The following is an 18,688-nucleotide window of genomic DNA, read 5'->3' as shown; positions in this document are numbered from 1 at the left end:
GATGAGGATAGATTTATATCCTATTCCCACACTACAGCCAACTCAGACAAGCAGAGAGCTGAGCATCACTAATGCTCAAGATGCCACTTCTGCTCTGTCTGTGGCTTTCAGGCACTCTGAGTTTGAGGGCTGTACCTCAAGCCACATCATAAACTTGGGCTTCCTGACCTTGATGTACTTTCTGTACTTTCAAAATCTACAGTGATTGCGTATGGGGAACATTACGTCTCCTTTGGTTAAAACTGTAATTTCTATTCTATGGCCTTTTTCTTTTGGAGTAAGTCTGGTCTATTTTTATTCTTTCCCTTGTTATTTCTTTCCCTTCATCTCTGCTGAATGCATGCCGATGCTAAGGCTGTCCAAAGCAGAGCAGAAGTGTGCAAATATCCTCTAGCAGTTCAAGGAAAGAAATACTGAAACAGTTCACGTATTTTCAGGGTGACTAATAACATCCGATCAGAAGAAAATTAGTGGTTCTCACTGTGTTTATACCTTCTGTGCAACTGATTTTCCAGTATACTTCATGAAGGGCAAAATAGTTACTTTATTTTGTATTCTACTTGTCTTTATAGGAGTGAAAATGGAAGAATTTCTCCCGCCTGGTGCTAGTCTGAAATGCACAGTTTGTACTTACACTGCAGACTCAGTGATTAACTTTCATCAGCACCTGTTCTCGCATCTTACTCAAGCTGCCTTTAGATGCAATCACTGCCATTTTGGCTTCCAAACTCAGAGGGAGCTACTGCAGCACCAAGAGTTACATGTCTCTGGCAACAAAATTCAGAGAGAAAGTGACATTGAACACTCTCCAAGTGGAAACGAAGAAGGTTTACAGCCAGCAACGGACCTGTTGAGTAGAAATGATGTTCCCCAGAGCCAAAAGACCATGCAGACTAAAGATGCAAGTTCTGATACAGAGCTTGATAAATGTGAAAAAAAGGCTCCGCTTTTCCTTCCAAACCAGAGGCCAGAAACGCAGCCTGCAACAAATAAGCAGAGTTTTTCATACACTAAAATAAAATCTGAACCATCCAGTCCAAGACTTGCTTCATCACCAGTTCAGCCTAATATTGGTCCTTCTTTCCCAATGGGACCTTTTCTTTCTCAGTTTGCTTTTCCCCAAGACATCACTGTGGTTCCTCAGGCTTCAGAGATATTAGCCAAAATGTCTGAACTGGTCCATCGAAGACTGAGGCATGGAAGTAGCAATTATCCTCCTGTAATTTACAGTCCTTTGATGCCCAAAGGGGCTACATGTTTTGAGTGCAACATAACATTCAATAATTTGGACAACTACTTGGTACACAAAAAGCATTACTGCAGCAGCCGATGGCAGCAGATGGCAAAGTCACCAGATTTTTCCAGTGTCCCAGAAAAAATGCCAGAAGCTGTAAGTCCCAGTAATGGTCAAAGCTCTATAAACATCCTGAATGCAGCTCCTCACACATCAGATCCAGAGAATCAGCTTCTGCAGACACCTTGCATAAACTCTTCCAATGTTCTAGATTTGATCGGGCCAAACAATAAAAGTCATGAAAAAGACTTTACAGCACAATCTAAGAAGTTGTCCGCTGCAAGCAATGGCGATGAGAAGATAAACGGGAAACCCTCTGATGTGAAAAATCCCAGTGCTCCTTTAGTAGAAGGGGAGAGTGATCCTAACAAGACCACATGTGAAGCTTGTAATATTACTTTCAGTAGACATGAAACGTACATGGTCCACAAGCAGTATTACTGTGCCACTCGCCACGATCCACCGCTGAAGAGGTCCGCTTCCAACAAAGTGCCTGCCATGCAGAGAACAATGCGTACCCGGAAGCGAAGGAAGATGTATGAGATGTGTCTACCAGAGCAAGAGCAGAGGCCACCACTAGTTCAACAGCGATTTCTAGAAGTGGCTAATCTTGGCAATCCTTGTACATCTACTCAAGAGTCAACAGAGGGCCTTGCAGAATGTTACCATCCACGATGCGATATCTTTCCAGGAATAGTCTCAAAGCATCTGGAAACATCACTGTCTATTAACAAGTGCATTCCAGTTTCAAAGTGTGATACTCCCCACTCCACCATGTCTTGCTTGGAGATGGATGTGCCGATAGATCTGAGTAAAAAATGCTTACCCCCCTCAGAGAGGACGTCCACTTCTCCCAAAAGGCTGCTGGACTACCATGAGTGCACAGTATGCAAGATCAGTTTTAACAAGGTAGAGAACTACCTGGCTCACAAGCAGAATTTTTGCCCTGTCACTGCCCATCAGCGTAATGACCTGGGACAACTCGACAGTAAGGTGTTTCAAAACCCAGAAAGTGAAAGAAACAGCCCAGATGTCAGTTACGAAAGAAGCATAATTAAATGTGAGAAAAATGGAAACTCAAAACAGTCCTCTCCTAATGGAAACTTATTTTCCACACACTTAGCAACACTTCAAGGACTAAAAGTCTTTAGTGAAGCGGCCCAGCTTATTGCTACAAAAGAAGAAAACAAACATTTGTTTCTTCCACAATGCCTTTACCCTGGAGCAATAAAGAAAGCTAAAGGAGCAGATCAGCTTTCTCCATATTATGGAATAAAGCCAAGTGATTATATTTCTGGTTCTCTCGTCATTCATAATACTGATTTAGATCAAAGCACAAATACAGAAAGTGAATCTCCTAAAGGCCAGGCGCCTTCGAATGGATGTGCTGTGCAGAAGAAAGAGTCTCTTCCACTATTGCCAAAAAACCGAGGCATGGTGATAGTTAATGGGGGACTAAAACAGGAGGAAAGACCTGCTGCAAACCCACAGCAAGAGAACATTTCCCAGAATCCTCCGCATGAAGATGGGCACAAGTCTCCTTCTTGGATCTCTGAGAATCCCTTAACTGCAAATGAAAATGTCTCTCCAGCAATTCCTACAGCAGAGGAACAGTTGTCTAGTATAGCTAAAGGCGTGAATGGTTCTGCCCAGGCCCCAACCAGTGGAAAGTATTGCCGACTGTGTGACATCCAATTCAACAATCTTTCAAACTTTATAACTCATAAGAAGTTTTATTGCTCGTCACATGCAGCAGAACATGTCAAATGAAACAATCGGTCACCTTTGGTACCTGTGTTTAGTATATTGTTCCATACAGTCTAAAGAAAGCTGTTTGAATTACATCTGGACAATCAGGAGATTTCACTATTGCCGAGTTGAAGACTTAAAGGTGTAATTTCATTACAGTCCATTAGTAAAGTGTATTATTGGTGCCATTTTCAAAAATATTAATTTATTTTACCAGCAGTATTCATAGCTGTAGTTATGTTATTTTTTATTTAAAAACTTTATATTAAAGTCATTTGTAATGTTATTGTATAGTTATTGTGTAGCACATATGGTTTGCACTGTATAGTAGATTTTAAAGAAAATAGTCGCAAACAATACAGAAAAGCATTTTAGAAATAGCTTCAAAAGCACTTGTGTATCCTGATTTTTTTTCTTATATGCTGTTGCAGATATATGTATATGCTAAAATATAACTTGCAAAGAAGTTTCAACTATGCTGTAAAGTTCGCCTTAAAATATCAATTTTTTTGAACAATTGGGCTCAGTTTGCACTTTATATTTTAGCAGATACAGTACCTTAGTCATTAGGCTTTGCATTTGTATGTAGCAGTATGTTTCTGTCCACTTTCTTAATCTGAAACGTACGTTAAATGAAGATGGCAATTTTTTTCTTGTATAGTACTTGTATTTTCTTTCGCTGATGCATCTCTGTCTCAATTTTTAAACCTTTGCTGTTAAATGCAATACTTTATAAAGAATGAACAAAATTACTGGAAGCAGTATTGTAAGTAATGAGGTCATATCAATCAGTTTTATCTTTTGAAAGGCACAGTCTAAAACAAAACCCTAAACTCAATGCTGCAATTATGAATCTAATTCATATATAAGATATATTTAAATATAAGAGTAGCAATACTGCAACTGGTGATCACAAAGATAAAGTTCTACTTCTGATAGAAATAATTTCTCAACAAATGTTGTTACTATGCATGTATATGGATGGAATAAAATTCCAGATCATTGGAGAAGTTTGGCAGTAATTTCTTTAAATTTGTTTTATTTGTTTTTCAAGGAGAATTTAGAGCTCACAAACTGTAATGAAGCTCTTAGGAACAGGATAACATTGCCCCTTCTTCAATGGAAGCAAAGTGTTCAAAGAGAAAACAAGTACAAAGGATGCCTCCACTTCGAGGGAGACCTTGCTGACAGGTCACTAGTACAATTAAGTCTAAGACAACCTAGTGAACTAAAACTTAAAATGCGAAGGTCTGAAACCATAAAGACTGTTCTCTTTAGTGGAGCTAAGGCAGGCATGCTTCCCTGACAGTACCTCCATACGTCAAAATCAGTGGAACAATCTGCTTCATAACATCTCTGGCATGATTCTTTATGTGTGAAAAACAGTAGCGTTCATTTAAATAGAACAGCAGTTTGCTCCACTAATTCAATATAGAAATACTATTCAATAGTTTATGTTATATTAAAATCTGAACTAATTAGCAATTAATACCCTTCACTTGCAATTGTTCAGTCTCCTGTACACTGTTTTTGTAAAAAAAATTTGTATTATGAAAGTCACCTATTAGTGCATTTTTCATGCCACAAATTTGAAAGCAAAACCATGACCCGAATAGTCACATGAAGAGTTGTATTTAATTTAGTTCCTATATCAGCCAAAGAAACAATACAGAACAAAACACGTAAAAGGATGGTACTTCAGCTAAGCAGCCAGTTGTAGTCTAGCATAACAGTATGCAATGCCACTGACTATCAGCTACCCCATCTCTGTGTACTTTGGAACTGTATTCATCCTTTTTTTATTTGTAAGTGTAGGTACATGTGATCCAGTAGCAAAAATAATAAATACTTCAAAAACTATTATTAGCAACTCTGGTGGTTAGCTGGGCTTTAAAAACAGAACAAGGGTGCTTAAAATTGTGCTAATTCTCACTCTCAACAAAGGTAACAGGTGTCTACAGTAATTTCAGTAGGGCCAAAATTGGTCCTATAGCAAATACTTTGGGTAATAATACTTGTGAAGGAGAAAAAGCATTACAAACACAGGGAGAGTAAAACAGAAACATTCATGACCATCAATTAAACATTTATTAGACAATTCCACACCAATATATCTAAGACCTCACGATATTTTAGATGGCACATTTTGACCTTTTTGATGGCAAATGTTATTTTGAAGACTATCTATCACACAAAATTGGTTTAAAGAACTGAGTGACTACATCTGAATTGAAATAAGCTAATTCTAAAAGATCTGTATGCGTAGATGAAAACTTTTAGGTGAAGTCGGTCAGAAAACCACAGGAAGTGTAATTTACAATTGCTGAGCTCTAGGGGCATGTTTAGACCATGAGAAAGTAAAGAATACCATGGTTAAAGAGAATACCTAGCTGAAAAGTGGTTCTGAAAGGGAAAAGCCTTATCACGAAACTTTTTTGATCTGGAAATGGGGAGGGTACCTGATAGATTCCAGATGTAAATTAAAGCCTGTTGTGCTGCATTATATTCTTCCCACTGACTACTCCAATTGCTTTCACATGACAGAATTTACCTGGTAGCACTTTCTCTTAATAAATCACCTATTTGGTTGACTGGTCCCATTTTTACAAGTTCAAAACAAGCACAACCTGTTCATCTATGGGTACAGTTACTCAATTTTACACACATTGTACACATTTTACTTACTTCACTGGAGCACCTAGCAACTCTGACACATGCTAAACCCCCAAGTTACACCATCACACTGTCCAAAAGTAAAACTTTACACTAGCTAGGTGGGTAGCAAATATAGATTACTGATATTTGATTTCTTATACATTTGTTAAAAATACAAAGTGTTTAATAAAGATAGCTGCTGACAGCTGGGCTCAGGAACCATGTTTTCCTATAACTTTACACACTATTTTCCATTTTTTCACTATCTTTATTGCACCCATTTTTTAATTTACTCATTTGACATAAGAACATAAACACTTTGGCCATCAAGAAATCTCTCTCCTGTCTCTTAAACCAGTTTGCACAATACTAGCCTAATCCCAGCTGGGAGCTTTAAGTACATCTGTGTTTAAGTCATAAGTATTGTTTCCTTGAATACACTACTTAAGCCTGTTTTCTGATGAAGTGATTATCTGTATTCTCTTGAGATTATATCTATGCATTTGTTCAAAGTGATAATAGAACAGGTAAACTGCCTATTGCTAAAAACTTCTCTTGAATATAGACTCTTCCCTAGGTCTGCTTTTAGGTTTTTGTATGTTTATTAACTATTTATTAAATCACCTATGCAAAAAGAGTCTATCCTTAGTGAGTCTTTGGCACCTGGAACTCAGCAGGAAGCAGAGCACCTCAGTTAAATCGTTTAGATCTGCTAATCCCTGTCAGCTGGAGTCAGTGAATAAATCTTTGGGGCTATCAAGTAGAGATGAATAGCTCAACAAAAGCCATTAAAATATTTCCAGGGTTTATGATACAAAAAAAAAATAAATTGCTCCATGTGAAGACCTAATATTTAGAAGAGCTGATTCCTGCCTGACTCCCTGGGTACTGAATGCCTGGTGGGTTTTGCATTCAACTTTTTGATTTTTTAAGGAAGATGTCCTTATTTACAAAACATCCCATCCACATGCAGAGCTCAGAACTCGTGTTGTGGCTGCATCGCTGTCTGCCTCATGTATTTGTTATATCCTAAAATTCAGACTTTGAAAGGCTGTTGTGAGTCCCCATTCATATCACAGTTTTCACACAATTGTCATGCAATCTCTCAACTCACCATCTGAATTTTTTACACGATGGTGACTTTTTTCATTGTAACCATAAATCAAGTGGACATGTCTAATGCAAGTAGTAAAGGGTATTGCTACAAGCTGATGTCTGTCTTGAATGAGCTGTAATAGCATTAGGGTTATGGTGACATTTTCTCATTGCTACAAATTATCATAAAACTACTTCATTGGTACTTGCTGTGGATCCCCACTGCTAACTTTCCCAGTCTCTCATTTCTACCAGATAATTATTGACTACATTCATTGTCTGACACTGTCCACAGGAATGTATTGGTCACATCCCAAATACAATCTGAGAGCACGTATGAGGTGATCGCTCCCTTGTATAATAAATGCTGCACCACTGAGCAATGCAGAAGGAAAATAATAAGTAAAAAAAAAAACCAAAACCCAAAAAAACCCACCAAAACCAACCAAACAAACCAAAAAAACCCCAAACAAACAAAAAACCCCCAAACTGATGTAGAAATTCAAAAATGAAATCAAAGGCAGAAGCACCATCAAGGTGAGGTGGAAGTGGGCTAATTAATTTCTCTGAATGTACATAAGCTATTAAACAGATTCTACTCTGAAAGGATGGAGCTGAGGTGGATCTCTGAACAGCCTGGAAAATCAGTCTTAAAGAAAATTCTGTGGTGGGTACAATGGAAGAAGGGCGGTGTGGGATAATCTCATTGAGGGGCAAAGGACATAAGGAAAAATGGAATCAGCACTTTGTTAATCCGGGGAGTGTAGCATGGGTACACTGCTGGCTGCAGAAGGCAGCAGTTACAAGGCATCAGCACTACAAAAACAGTGCACATCCCAGGAGGCCTGTTGAGAGAGGCTAAAATAATGATGAGACAAAATTCTTGGAATATCATTCCCAAATGCTGAATATTGCCAGTGCAAAGGTTCTGGCTCCTGCTGGTCTCCTTTTCCCCAAGGCTGACAGCGAGGAAGAGAACCACAACTCTTCCCACCTTCCAGGTCACCTTCACAGCCTGGGCACTGCACTGCCAGGAACTGTCAGGACAGACATCACACAGAACCAATGTCTGTGGCCCTGCTGTCAATTAGACATGAGACAGATACTGAAGCTTCAGCTGTGAAGCCTGTGAGCATGCCTGGTCCTCTCATCTGAAGTCTTCCATGTAGGTTGCTGACGGTGCTTTGAATCCAGAGCCCCTTTGAGACTCCCTAGAGTCACAGCAAAATGAACTAAAATAATACTGGTGGCACTTGTGTATGGAGTGGAGCAGAGCATGGGGCAGGGAGGTGGGCAGGAAATCTGCACTCACATAATTAAAGCTTTTTCATGATATGGAGGCACAAGATGAATGAATTGTGACTGGAGGTGTGAGACAAGGCTTTGGTAGGGGTGAACAGGAAACCATAATTCTGACAGTTTCAACTTCTAAATCCATGTTTTTCTTACTATATACACAGACACACATATACATTGTGTATAAAATGATGAGCATGCCCAAAAGAAGAAAAGAATCTGAACTAGATTGAGAAGGTAGATCAGGGAGCTGAATGAGGTGATGCAATAGCCAGCCCCTTTAGTCCTCACTGCATAGGTAACTAGCATGTTTTGGTGCATGGAGAGTGATGACACATTCATTCACTCCCAAATTTAAATGTGCTCCTGGCAAAATTGCTGAAAGGAGCCACCTGAGCTGGCGTGTTGGAGTGGGTGGTAATCTCCACCAGAGTGGTGGTGAGAGGCAGCTGCTGCCAACTCAGCTATGGGGCCGTACAGGAGGGAGCCCATGGAGACCACCGGTCCTGCAGCATTCACAGGACTCCCTTAAACACCTCAGCCTGTCAGGAACTTTTCACAGCCCAATTAATAATAAAAGCAATAGCTCACATACCACTCTTTTGTCTGCAGGTGCATATGGCTATGAATAACAGTTGTTCCTTTCAGACTTTTAGGTGGGGCACTGTAGAAGAATGAAGCTGGGTTAATTAGCATTATAATATACAGCTGTGGGCTGGCTTCAGGGGTGTCAGGTTGGCCGATGTAGATCAGGTGCAGCTGTGGTGGGTTCTGTTAAGTGGTTGAGAGCACTTGAACAAACAGAGAGAGGAGGAAGGAAGAGAAGAGAGAGGAGGTCCTGGATGAGATGAGGAGAAGGCAGCAGAGGGACTGGTGTGAAAAGTGTACTGGTATGTGATGGTAAAAGACCTTGTTGCAGCTGTTAGTTTGGAGAGTGCTGTGACAGGGAACTGAACAAGAAAAGCCACAAGTGTGATGAATAAAACTGGATAAAGCTGGAAACAGTTTCAGAAGTAGTTTTCATCTCAGCTTTCCCAGTTCTAGGTGTTCTTACTGAAACTGTGAAGCCAGGTTCATGTGATCTTGCAGTGATGTCTATATATAGATGTAATAACTTTTTGGGACCACTGGTATTATTACTGTTTTTAAAGCCCATCTGTCATCACAACAGTTTTCTGCTCAATTTTTCATGTTCACTAATAATAACCTTGCTTTAAGAAGAGAAATAGCTGCATACTAGAAGTTCTGTCCTGTTTGTAACCAGCAGCTAGAGAGATTATAGAAACCACAGTCCTCAGCCTACATGATGCCAAAAGCAGCCCTGCCACTCCCAGTCCTGTTTGAAGCATGAGCCTCAAGGGTGGTAAATGGAGAAGCTGAAATGTGAAATGGTAATACATCTTCAAGTCTACGTAACCCTAAAAAAGTATCCTTGCATTGCTGGTTTGTTCAGTCATTTAAGAGTATTCACCATCAATTTGTTTACTTTCCCTTTATTTTGAGCAAGTCTTGTTAAATCCCTTGCAATTTGAGTCCTAGGTGGATACGGGGAAAATACCAGTGGGGTGATTATATTGGCATTTGGCTTGAGGGAGAACAGACTGCTGCTTTGATGCTTTGACATTCTTGATCTTATGCTAATTCTGATAAAACTACCCCCAAGAGATACATTTATGGAACATAATAAAAGACCTGTAGGTTCAAAGACTGATCAAGGAAGAAAACTGTTTTTAGAAAGAAGCCATCTCAGCCTATGATTGAAGTTTCTATATTCAGTTAAGTATGCAAAGGAAAGGGAACATGTTGGTTCATTGCCATAAGTTTTAGAAGCAGAATAGAAAAGGAAACCCCTCAAATGATGTCTTTCAACATAAAGAGCAAGAAAGAAGTAAAAAATCCATTTAGATGGATAATCATTGAACTTTTTTCTAGACCAGAAGAAGGAAACTCTGGATGCAGTTTAGGGAGAATTAATATAACACTCCTTCCCCTTCCGCTTCCTTAAAACTCGCAGCACGACTTACAACAAGGCAGTGCACACAGCAGAAGCAAGGTGCAGGGTGCTGGGATGCAGCCACATGGTGATGAGGGATACTCTGCATGTACTTGCCACACCTCATTTCCCACATCCTTAGTCTGGCAGGTCTCTCATGGCTCAGCCAGGTGAATAAGGTTCCCCGCAGAGCCAAGGACCTTCCTGGGCCTGGGACAGCTGTTCTGGCAGCTGTTCATTGGCACTCCTAGCTGCCAGCAGAAACAGGGTTGTTCTCTGTCGGAACAGCACTGGGTGGAAGAAGCACAAGCTTTCCAAGTATATCCACAAGTATATGAACATTTATTGTTGGACACCTGACATTGCACAGCTTGCTCCCCCAGGCTAACTTGCTCACTTGATTTATAAGAAACACAAGACTGATTTCAAAGGATTAAGCATGTAAAAGGCAAAGCGCTACCTATTGGGAGATGCAAAAGTAAGAGCAGCGTTTATGGTTTTAGGAGGTTTTCAAAATACTAGGTTTTTACCTTGTTGCTTTTCAAATTATGTCTCAAATACATATAGAAATATGTGAGTGAGAGATTTCTCTTTTTGTTATTGCATAAGCACAGTTTGGTTCTTGGCATTTGGGTCTTGTTGAAGGAGAAGGGGTACCTACAAATGAAGAAGCATAATTTAACACAAGAACTAGAGTGGAAATGGATATACCAAAGGCTTGTCTCCTGGGTCTACCATTTTCAGACCTCTGCCCCTCAGCCTGGACATCTGTCCATGCTCTAAAAGGTAACAGACTATGCAACCTACCACCACAGGAGACATGGTACGCATTCTCCTCTCGAAAAAGAAGTTTACGTGCACTCAGTTGGTCCTTGTCTCCTCCAGTTAAGTCCCTTTGTCAGGGCTTTTATATCCCTCCCCATGTCTTTAAACTCACTCCTCTCTAAGTGCTAGGCACCATAGCCAGAGCCTCAGTGAGTTTGCTTAGAAAGATTTCCTCATGAGAAAACACCATGAAAGAATGGGCACTTTGAATGACACTGCTGGTAATTTTAATGCTCACTGCTTATATAATAACCTAGTATATTCATCAAAAAAGTGAGGGCTGGATTCATCGTGCTCCTCAGCAGTTGAGGTCTAGCCAGCTCTTAGGGCTGTCAGAACAATCCCAAGCCTTACGTGAGGGCAGCTACAGGGATGGAGAGAAGTTGGCATTTAGTGCTTTTCTCCTCCCACCTGTGTTACTCTGCAACACAGAGACTCATTGTACTACAAAGAGAGAAAGAGACAGGAGGGACTTTGAGGGCTGTAATGTGGGGAAGGGATCGGGGGGTTCTGTCATCACGGCAGTTTCTGTCTTTTTACATTAAGCAGACTTTGGGAAATGTTGGTTTATCAGCAACTGAGGCTTATTCTCAGTGTTGGAAAACTTGACATAGAGTATGCTTGTGTAAATTATATCAGAAATCCCCTTCCTTTTATGAGAAGTGTCCTTTCTTGGTAGGTAATTTTTATATTAGGTTAAAAAAAGTTGACAGTGTTTGCAGGAGCTATTAATATGTTAAAATACTATGAAGTTACTGAAATCTGTAGTAGCACTGAAATACATTCAAAGCTTTCATTTGACTTGTGGAACTAAATGTTGTGGTTATGTAAGAGATGTTGACATGATTCCACCTATTTGAACTTTACTGTGTTAGAAAGATCCAGTGTCACTTTGTGACAGCCACTTCACAGAAGAAACTCTCTTGCTCTACAGGAACCTTCCTCACCAGTAACAATGTGTGTTCCTTTTTCCTCCAACATCAAAATATATCATAGTTTAGGTCTGTTATATTAGATTTGCTAATAACATTCACAATACAAAAGTAATACTTACATAAAGTATTCAGCTTGCAGTTATCCATTACACCTTCCTGATATGAAAGTGCTGTGTATACTTGCCAACCACGTATTATGGTTAAGCGATAAGTTAAGTTAGGTTTTGCATTTGCTTTAAGATCATGACAAACAAAATTAATACCAATAACCAGCAAGGTTAAAGTAGGATTCATTCTTAGATATTAAAAATATCAGTTTTCTTTCCCAAGCAATGAATTCCAAACCTTTCCTATCATCAGATGAGATTGAAAAGTAAAAATTAAATGTTGTACAGCTTTGTCCAGTGATACTTATGAAGCATTACTCTGGGCTGTGGAAGATCCTGTTGTAGATGTGTCACTGGTGTGGAGAGGCATAGTTCAAGCACCTTCTACTGACGTTCAGAACCAGCAATGAAGTGAGAGATGTGATGCAGGCTCAGATGAAAATAAATTACTTCTTTCATTACAGTAAACAGTTTGATGCAAAATGAGGCATTCTGAAGACGTGAATTACCCTGCTTTCTAAAGTTCTTTTAGAAATGGAGGTAAAGTTAGTACTCCCCTAAGCATCAAAACCTCTTCTCTCTACAGGATTACCCACTGCTCCTAACAAGTCACCCATAAAAATGCAGGTCAGACATTTGGAACCTACATCTAATGCTAACAAAACTCTGATTGAAATGAATTATGGAGTTGCTCACTCTAGTTGCAGTGTCTATGACTAGATAAAAGAGAATATGGCTTCATGACCCTTATACAGGTTCTGCTGCATTTATATACTATACCAACAGCTTCTTTTGTATGTAGTACCACTGGCTGTAGGGTAGAAGCCACTTGCTTCTCAAAATTATAGAGAGGTAAAGCCATGTCACAGCATGGCTGAGGCTGGCAGGCACCTCTGGAAATCACCCAGTTCAACACCACCCCTGCTCAAGCAGGGTCAGATTTCCCCCTATTCATTCCATTGCAGAAGCCTATCAGATCAGGCATGATTTTGTCTTCATAAATCCATGCTGACTACTCCCAGTCACCTTCTTGTCCATTTTTTTGCAGATGGTTCTTATGATCATCACCTTCCCAGGGATCAAAGTTAGGATCTCTTACCTGTAGTTCCCTGGATCTTCAAGATGGTAATGACATTTGCTTTCTCTCAGCACTCGGGAATCTCCCCTGGTTGCTATGACCTTTCATAGTTAATCAAGAGTGGATTCACAGTGATACCAGACAGCTCCCTCAGCATCTGTGAGTGCATCCCATTAGGTCACAAGGACTTACATGCGTCCAGTTTGTTTCAGTGTTCCCTGAACTTTTCCTTGTCCACCAAGCCAACCACCTCCCGGGCTGCATCAAAAGAGGCATGACCAGCAGGCTGAGGGAGGTGACTCGTCCCATTTACTTCACTCTTGTGAGACACCACCTGTGGTACTGCGTTCAGTTCTGGGGCCTCCAGCATAAAAAGGACATGAACCTGTTGGAGCAAGCCCAGAGGAGGGCCATGAAGATGATCAGAGGGCTGGAGCCCCTCTGCTATGAAGACAGGCTGAGAGAGTTGGGGTTGTTCAGCCTGGAGGAGAGAAGGGTCTGGGGAGACCTTGCAGCTGCCTTCCAGTACCTAAAGGGGCCTACAGGAAAGCTGGGGAGGGGCTTTTTGCAAGGACATGTAGCAATAGGACAAGGAGGAATGTCTTTGAACTGGAAGAGAGTAGATTTAGATTAGATATTAGCAAGAAATTATTCACCATGAGGGTAGAGAGACACTGGCACAGTTAGTCCAGAGAAGCTGTGGATGCCCTATCCCCGGCAGTGTTCCAGGCCGGGGTGGATGGGGCTTTGAACAGACTGGTCTAGTGGAAGGTGTCCCTGCCCATGGCAGGGCCGTTGGAACTAGATGATCTTTAAGGTGCCTTCCAACCCAAACCATTCCATAGTTCTATGATTCTATGGCACTTATCCTGGCCTCTGTTTAGAAGAAGGCCTAAGAAGTAATGCACGATTTAAAAACTTCTAGGTGAAGTCCCTGTAAATTGTGGGAGCTCATAAGAAAAATGGTCCCTTTCTGCACTACTCTGAGAGGTTACATGGGATTCCTAAGACCCATTCAGAGTCTCCTCACAAAAGAAGTTCATTCAGGAAATTTACGTTCAGATTCAGTAGGGCAGTAGAACTGTGTGATGGGCTGTGCAGATGTAGATATGGGACACAGAAAATAAAGAATCTTGGCTTCAGGGGATATAATCACTGACACACTGATGAGATCTCACTTGTTCAGCCATGAGCAGTTCAGATCCTGAGGGTGGACATGTTGAAAAATAAGATTATTCCTCAGGCATAAAGTATTATGTGAATGAAAAGTATTGCTATTTTCCATACTTGGTGGTGAAAGTTTTCTTCCTAACCAAATAACCCAGTTTAAACAAGAAGCAAAAAAGTTGTTTATCTTTGATGTACGATATTTTTCTTTTATTTCACTGCAGAGTATTTAAAGATAATCATTAAAAACTATCACACAAACTTCAAACATGTGCAGATGACAGTTCTATCTTCTATGTAACAGTTTTCAGAAGGCTGAAATATTTTCAATACAAAAAGCATGAGTGTGCCATACCACCATGCTATTCCAGATGTCTGTTCAGCCTTTTGAATTACAATTTAATCAAGCCACCATGGCAGACAAACGTAATGATATACCTGCACCGCAAGTATTTATTATGTTTGGCGGCTGTAGTGGTCAGGCAAAGTGCAGCTCTGCACAGAGTACAGTATATACTGTATTGTTGGGGTTCAGGAAAAGGATTACATTTGAATTGTTTGCATGTGATTGCTTGAGCAAAAGCAGTATGTTCTTGTAGAGGTGAAATGAAAGGCATTACTTACAAAGATTGACTGTCTCTCAATAGCTCATCCCCTAAACTTTTCCTAACAACAGTCTGAATGCCAGCTGGCGTCTTGAGCAGGAGTATAAATGAGCTGTGAAGAAAGCAGGGAGGACTGTCTTGAATTTGAAAGTGAATTTCAATTTAGCAATGCTCCAGATTTTTTGTTGTTGTCAGACCTCTGAATGTTTTGCAATGGAACACAGAGGTTTTGTGTAACAGGGATCCTCAGTCTGGACATTTTCTAGACCTGAGCTGCAGGCTCCATTTTCTAACTTTTCTCTGAAGAAGGGAAGCTGCTTCTACACTCATGAGCTCAGGAAATACTTTGCTGGCAAACACCAAGTAGCCTGTGACCTACTTAACGTAAAATAAATTTCTGGGTTTTAATGGTATTTATTTCCCTAGTCAATTATTTATAAAACAATTAAAGAGCAGAAAGTGTTCATAAAACAAATTTTGAGTAATTTTAATTAGGAAGGTGATTCAAGAATATTGAGAAATAAAGACAAAGTTAACTGAACGGATCATTCAAAGCATACCCAAATTTCTGCTCTCAGCTTTCCTTGACTACTACTATCTAATGGGTGCTCTGTGTGTGTGTTCAAAACATGGTTTAATAATTTAGGAAATGCAGCTATAGCTTCCAAATAATTGTGTGCTGCAGTTCCTTATTCATAAGTGAAATACAGAACAGAAGAATTGTTAAATAAAATTGTTCTGGGCATGGAGTTTAGCTCTGTAAGATTCATTCATTAGCTAATGGGTAACGAAAGATATGAAACACATTTGTATCAGGAAAATCTCATAAACATATGGAAAACAATTGGTATCATAGACTGTATGTGTAACCTACTCAGGAAAAGCTATGCTAAGGCAAGTGCATTGAAGTACATTGTATTTTCCTGTCCATAAACCATTCCAGAATTTTGGCCTTGTATGTCACAAAGCCAATTGCACTTCACGTTTTTAATAGTTGGTATTGGCCTCAAATCTCTTTTACAGAGAAACCCCTTTACCCCTTTACATTACTTAAGCATGTCACAATAGAATGAGGAAGGTGGTTGTATCCTTCATAGTTGTTTCTAACGTGGTGCATAGGGTATGTTCATCTAGACTGACTGTCTCCACCAGAGTTTCAGGAAAATCCTTGAATAATTTTTACTTTCCACAGTCCCTTTCTCATCTGGAGGGAGCTCTCATCAGCCATTAAAAACTGGCACTGGAATTTGTGGTATTGTCAGAGCACTGTTCAGACCTTTTCTTGGAAATATAGGAGGAAGCCATGACTATTTCTTAGCTCTGGTAATATCAGGAACATTTGGAATAAAAATAAGGACGTAAATTATTCCCATGATATGTCCTAGCACAGACCATTCTGATTAGCTGTTTTCCAGACTGCAAGATTGGTTCAGTTACAGGCAAACACTTCTCAACAGTGTGGCTCATGTGGGAGGGGTGGGTTTAATCTTTATTATTTACAAATCATCGTGTAGATATTTTATTTTAAAAGTAAATGACAAAAAAAGAGCCACATTGTATACTGTGATCAGAAGGCCTATCAATCAGGTTATTCAGTTTTCAGTTAAAAGATAAACTAATACTGATAAATTTGCATTTCCCCCCTCATTCTTTAATCTGACTTTTATCTTTTGTGAATGACATTGGACATATATAGTTATCCAAAATGAATATTTTGTTTATGTATATAGATTCTTCAGATTGCCCGCATTAACAACTCTTAACCTTTAAACTGATTTATAAACATGTAAGAATAAAATGTCAGCATTCATTTGTCATCTCGCAGTAAACTGTCAGCATTCGTTTCTCAGCTAAAATAGAATATCTGTCTAAGAATTTACATTAGGCTTTGTAATCAAACTAGATTAACAGCAGAGCAGCTCAGCATGAAAACTTGATATCAAGCATACACAGTCCATTAATACCTTAATGTGCATTCCAGGCTACATCTCGCCACGATCTGGTGAATTCAGTAGGACTTGTTGCTGAAAAATGTGGCTGACTCATGCAATCTCGTAGTCTAACGTATCGGCATAATGCTGTACTGGTCCATAAAAGGGCAGGAACAAAGTCTTAGAGGATAAATACTGGACATTGGCAAGCAATGGTGTATGTTCACGAGGAGTGAAAGAGAAAAATGCAATGAATGGATTTTGCCTTGGAAGCTCACACTGTATTCTATTGACCAAAACATGAGCAATATCATAGCTATTTGTTGCTAGCTGAAAGAGGACATTCCCCAGGGAGTTTTATGGTATCATCTGTTCAACTGGATGGCGATCAGTTTTCTGCAAATGTTCTGATAATCAGTTACACTGAGTTACTGCTACTTTAGACCTGTGTTTTATTTCCTGGAACAGACCTGGAATGCTGACTGAAATGGCGGAAGGAGCACCTCACTGCATGAAGAGGAACATCAGTGTGAATATACCCTATGTGGGGTTACTGCACTGACTTTATTGGATGCAAAGGAAAGATCAAAATCAGTGGGAAGACATGTGTTTTGGTGGTAGGACCCCATATTTCTGTACAAAATATGAAGGAAAAGAAATCACATAGAAGGACCCAAGCACCGAACTTGGTGCTGTATGGCTGGTAATGGCTGCGCTGACACGTGGCTGATCCTGAAGATATGGAGATGTGTTTGCTAGTGTGCTGTTTCCTCACAGTTCACTTCCAGTCATCCTCTGTAACACCAGCCAGAGTGCAATGCAGAAGAGTTACAAATGTAGGTGTTAGAAGAGGCCTGTGCATTCCTTGTCTAGCTGAGACTTGGCTGAGGGAGGAAGGCATCACACCCCAGTACCTTTCCTGGCCACCCCAGACCATGCGGTGGATGCACAGACATTTCTTGCCTGGTGCTGGGAGGGCTTGGTGCTGGTGTGGTGGTCCAGAGCTCACAGCCTTCACCTTCTGCGGTGTCTGGTGAGACCTCCCAATGTATTACCATTGCTCTGAAAAGATGGAAGAATCATCTCTGAGCAAAGATGAGAGGAGAATGTGTTTCTATAAATGTGTTAAAGTAGAAGTGTAAATGTTATGCTGAAGCCTTGCATTTATATTTAAATATTCAACAGCTACAAATGCAGGGGAGTCTGTATGAGGAAAGCCTGGATATTTAAAGTCTAACAGCTTTTGTTTAAAGCTATTCAGAGTATTGTAAATACATTTCATAATGTTTTATATTGTTTACAATGTATTCTGTGGGTATGTAATGTTTGCTTACTCAGAAACTGGATAGAATTTTTTCTTTGAAGAGGATGGGGAGTTGTTAACATTTATTTATCAGTGTTTTACATACCACCATTCGTGATTTTTAACTGTGTAATTCTTTCTCAAAAGTCATAAAAAATCCTGGCTTATAATTGAACACAGAGTTAAGTTTTGTTGCAGGGAAGTTAGGTCTACAAAACAAAATATAATATTATCTCAGTTCCCCTACTGGTTTGCACAAATATTTCCAAGTATTTAGTCTCAACTGAAAAAAAAAATAATTGGGGGCATTTCAAATACTGATTTTTAAATTAGTCAGAACTTTCAACCCTGTTGTGAGAGGCATGATATTTTTCTCCATTAATTCCAGTGGCAGGCAGCCTAGCTGCTGCCACCCTTGAGGTGTCTGTGTGTCTGTATCAGGATGGGGTAACTGGGCATTACAATTCCCCTGGCCATGTACAGCGTTGCTGCCTGTGGATCTTGACTTAATTAAAAGAAAGAACATTACCTCCTGCATGGCCAGTGCTACTGCACGCAGATTTTTATTTGTCTTTCAGCCAAATACAGACCTGACCAGAACTGTGTTGGTTATTTTGAAAAGATATAACATTTTCTTTAGGAAATTACACAGAAC

The 18,688-nt window shown here is 39.9% G+C and overlaps 1 protein-coding gene across 3 annotated transcripts in view; it reads left to right on the top strand.

Moving 5' to 3' along the window:
* The window catches only part of ZFPM2 (zinc finger protein, FOG family member 2), a 321,611-nt gene extending 316,708 nt beyond the window's left edge, over positions 1 to 4,903 (top strand). For all 3 annotated transcript variants that reach the window (XM_027800191.2, XM_027800247.2, XM_027800144.2), the window contains one exon: positions 573 to 4,903. In XM_027800191.2, the coding sequence (XP_027655992.1) occupies positions 573 to 3,064 (2,492 nt within the window). In that variant the 3' untranslated portion in view covers positions 3,065 to 4,903. The remainder of the gene's footprint in view (positions 1 to 572) is intronic.
* The last annotated feature ends 13,785 nt before the right edge of the window (positions 4,904 to 18,688 follow it).

Source organism: Falco cherrug, chromosome 3 (assembly GCF_023634085.1).
Source record: "Falco cherrug isolate bFalChe1 chromosome 3, bFalChe1.pri, whole genome shotgun sequence".
Lineage (NCBI taxonomy): Eukaryota > Metazoa > Chordata > Aves > Falconiformes > Falconidae > Falco > Falco cherrug.
This window is presented reverse-complemented; position numbering and strand designations above follow the sequence as displayed.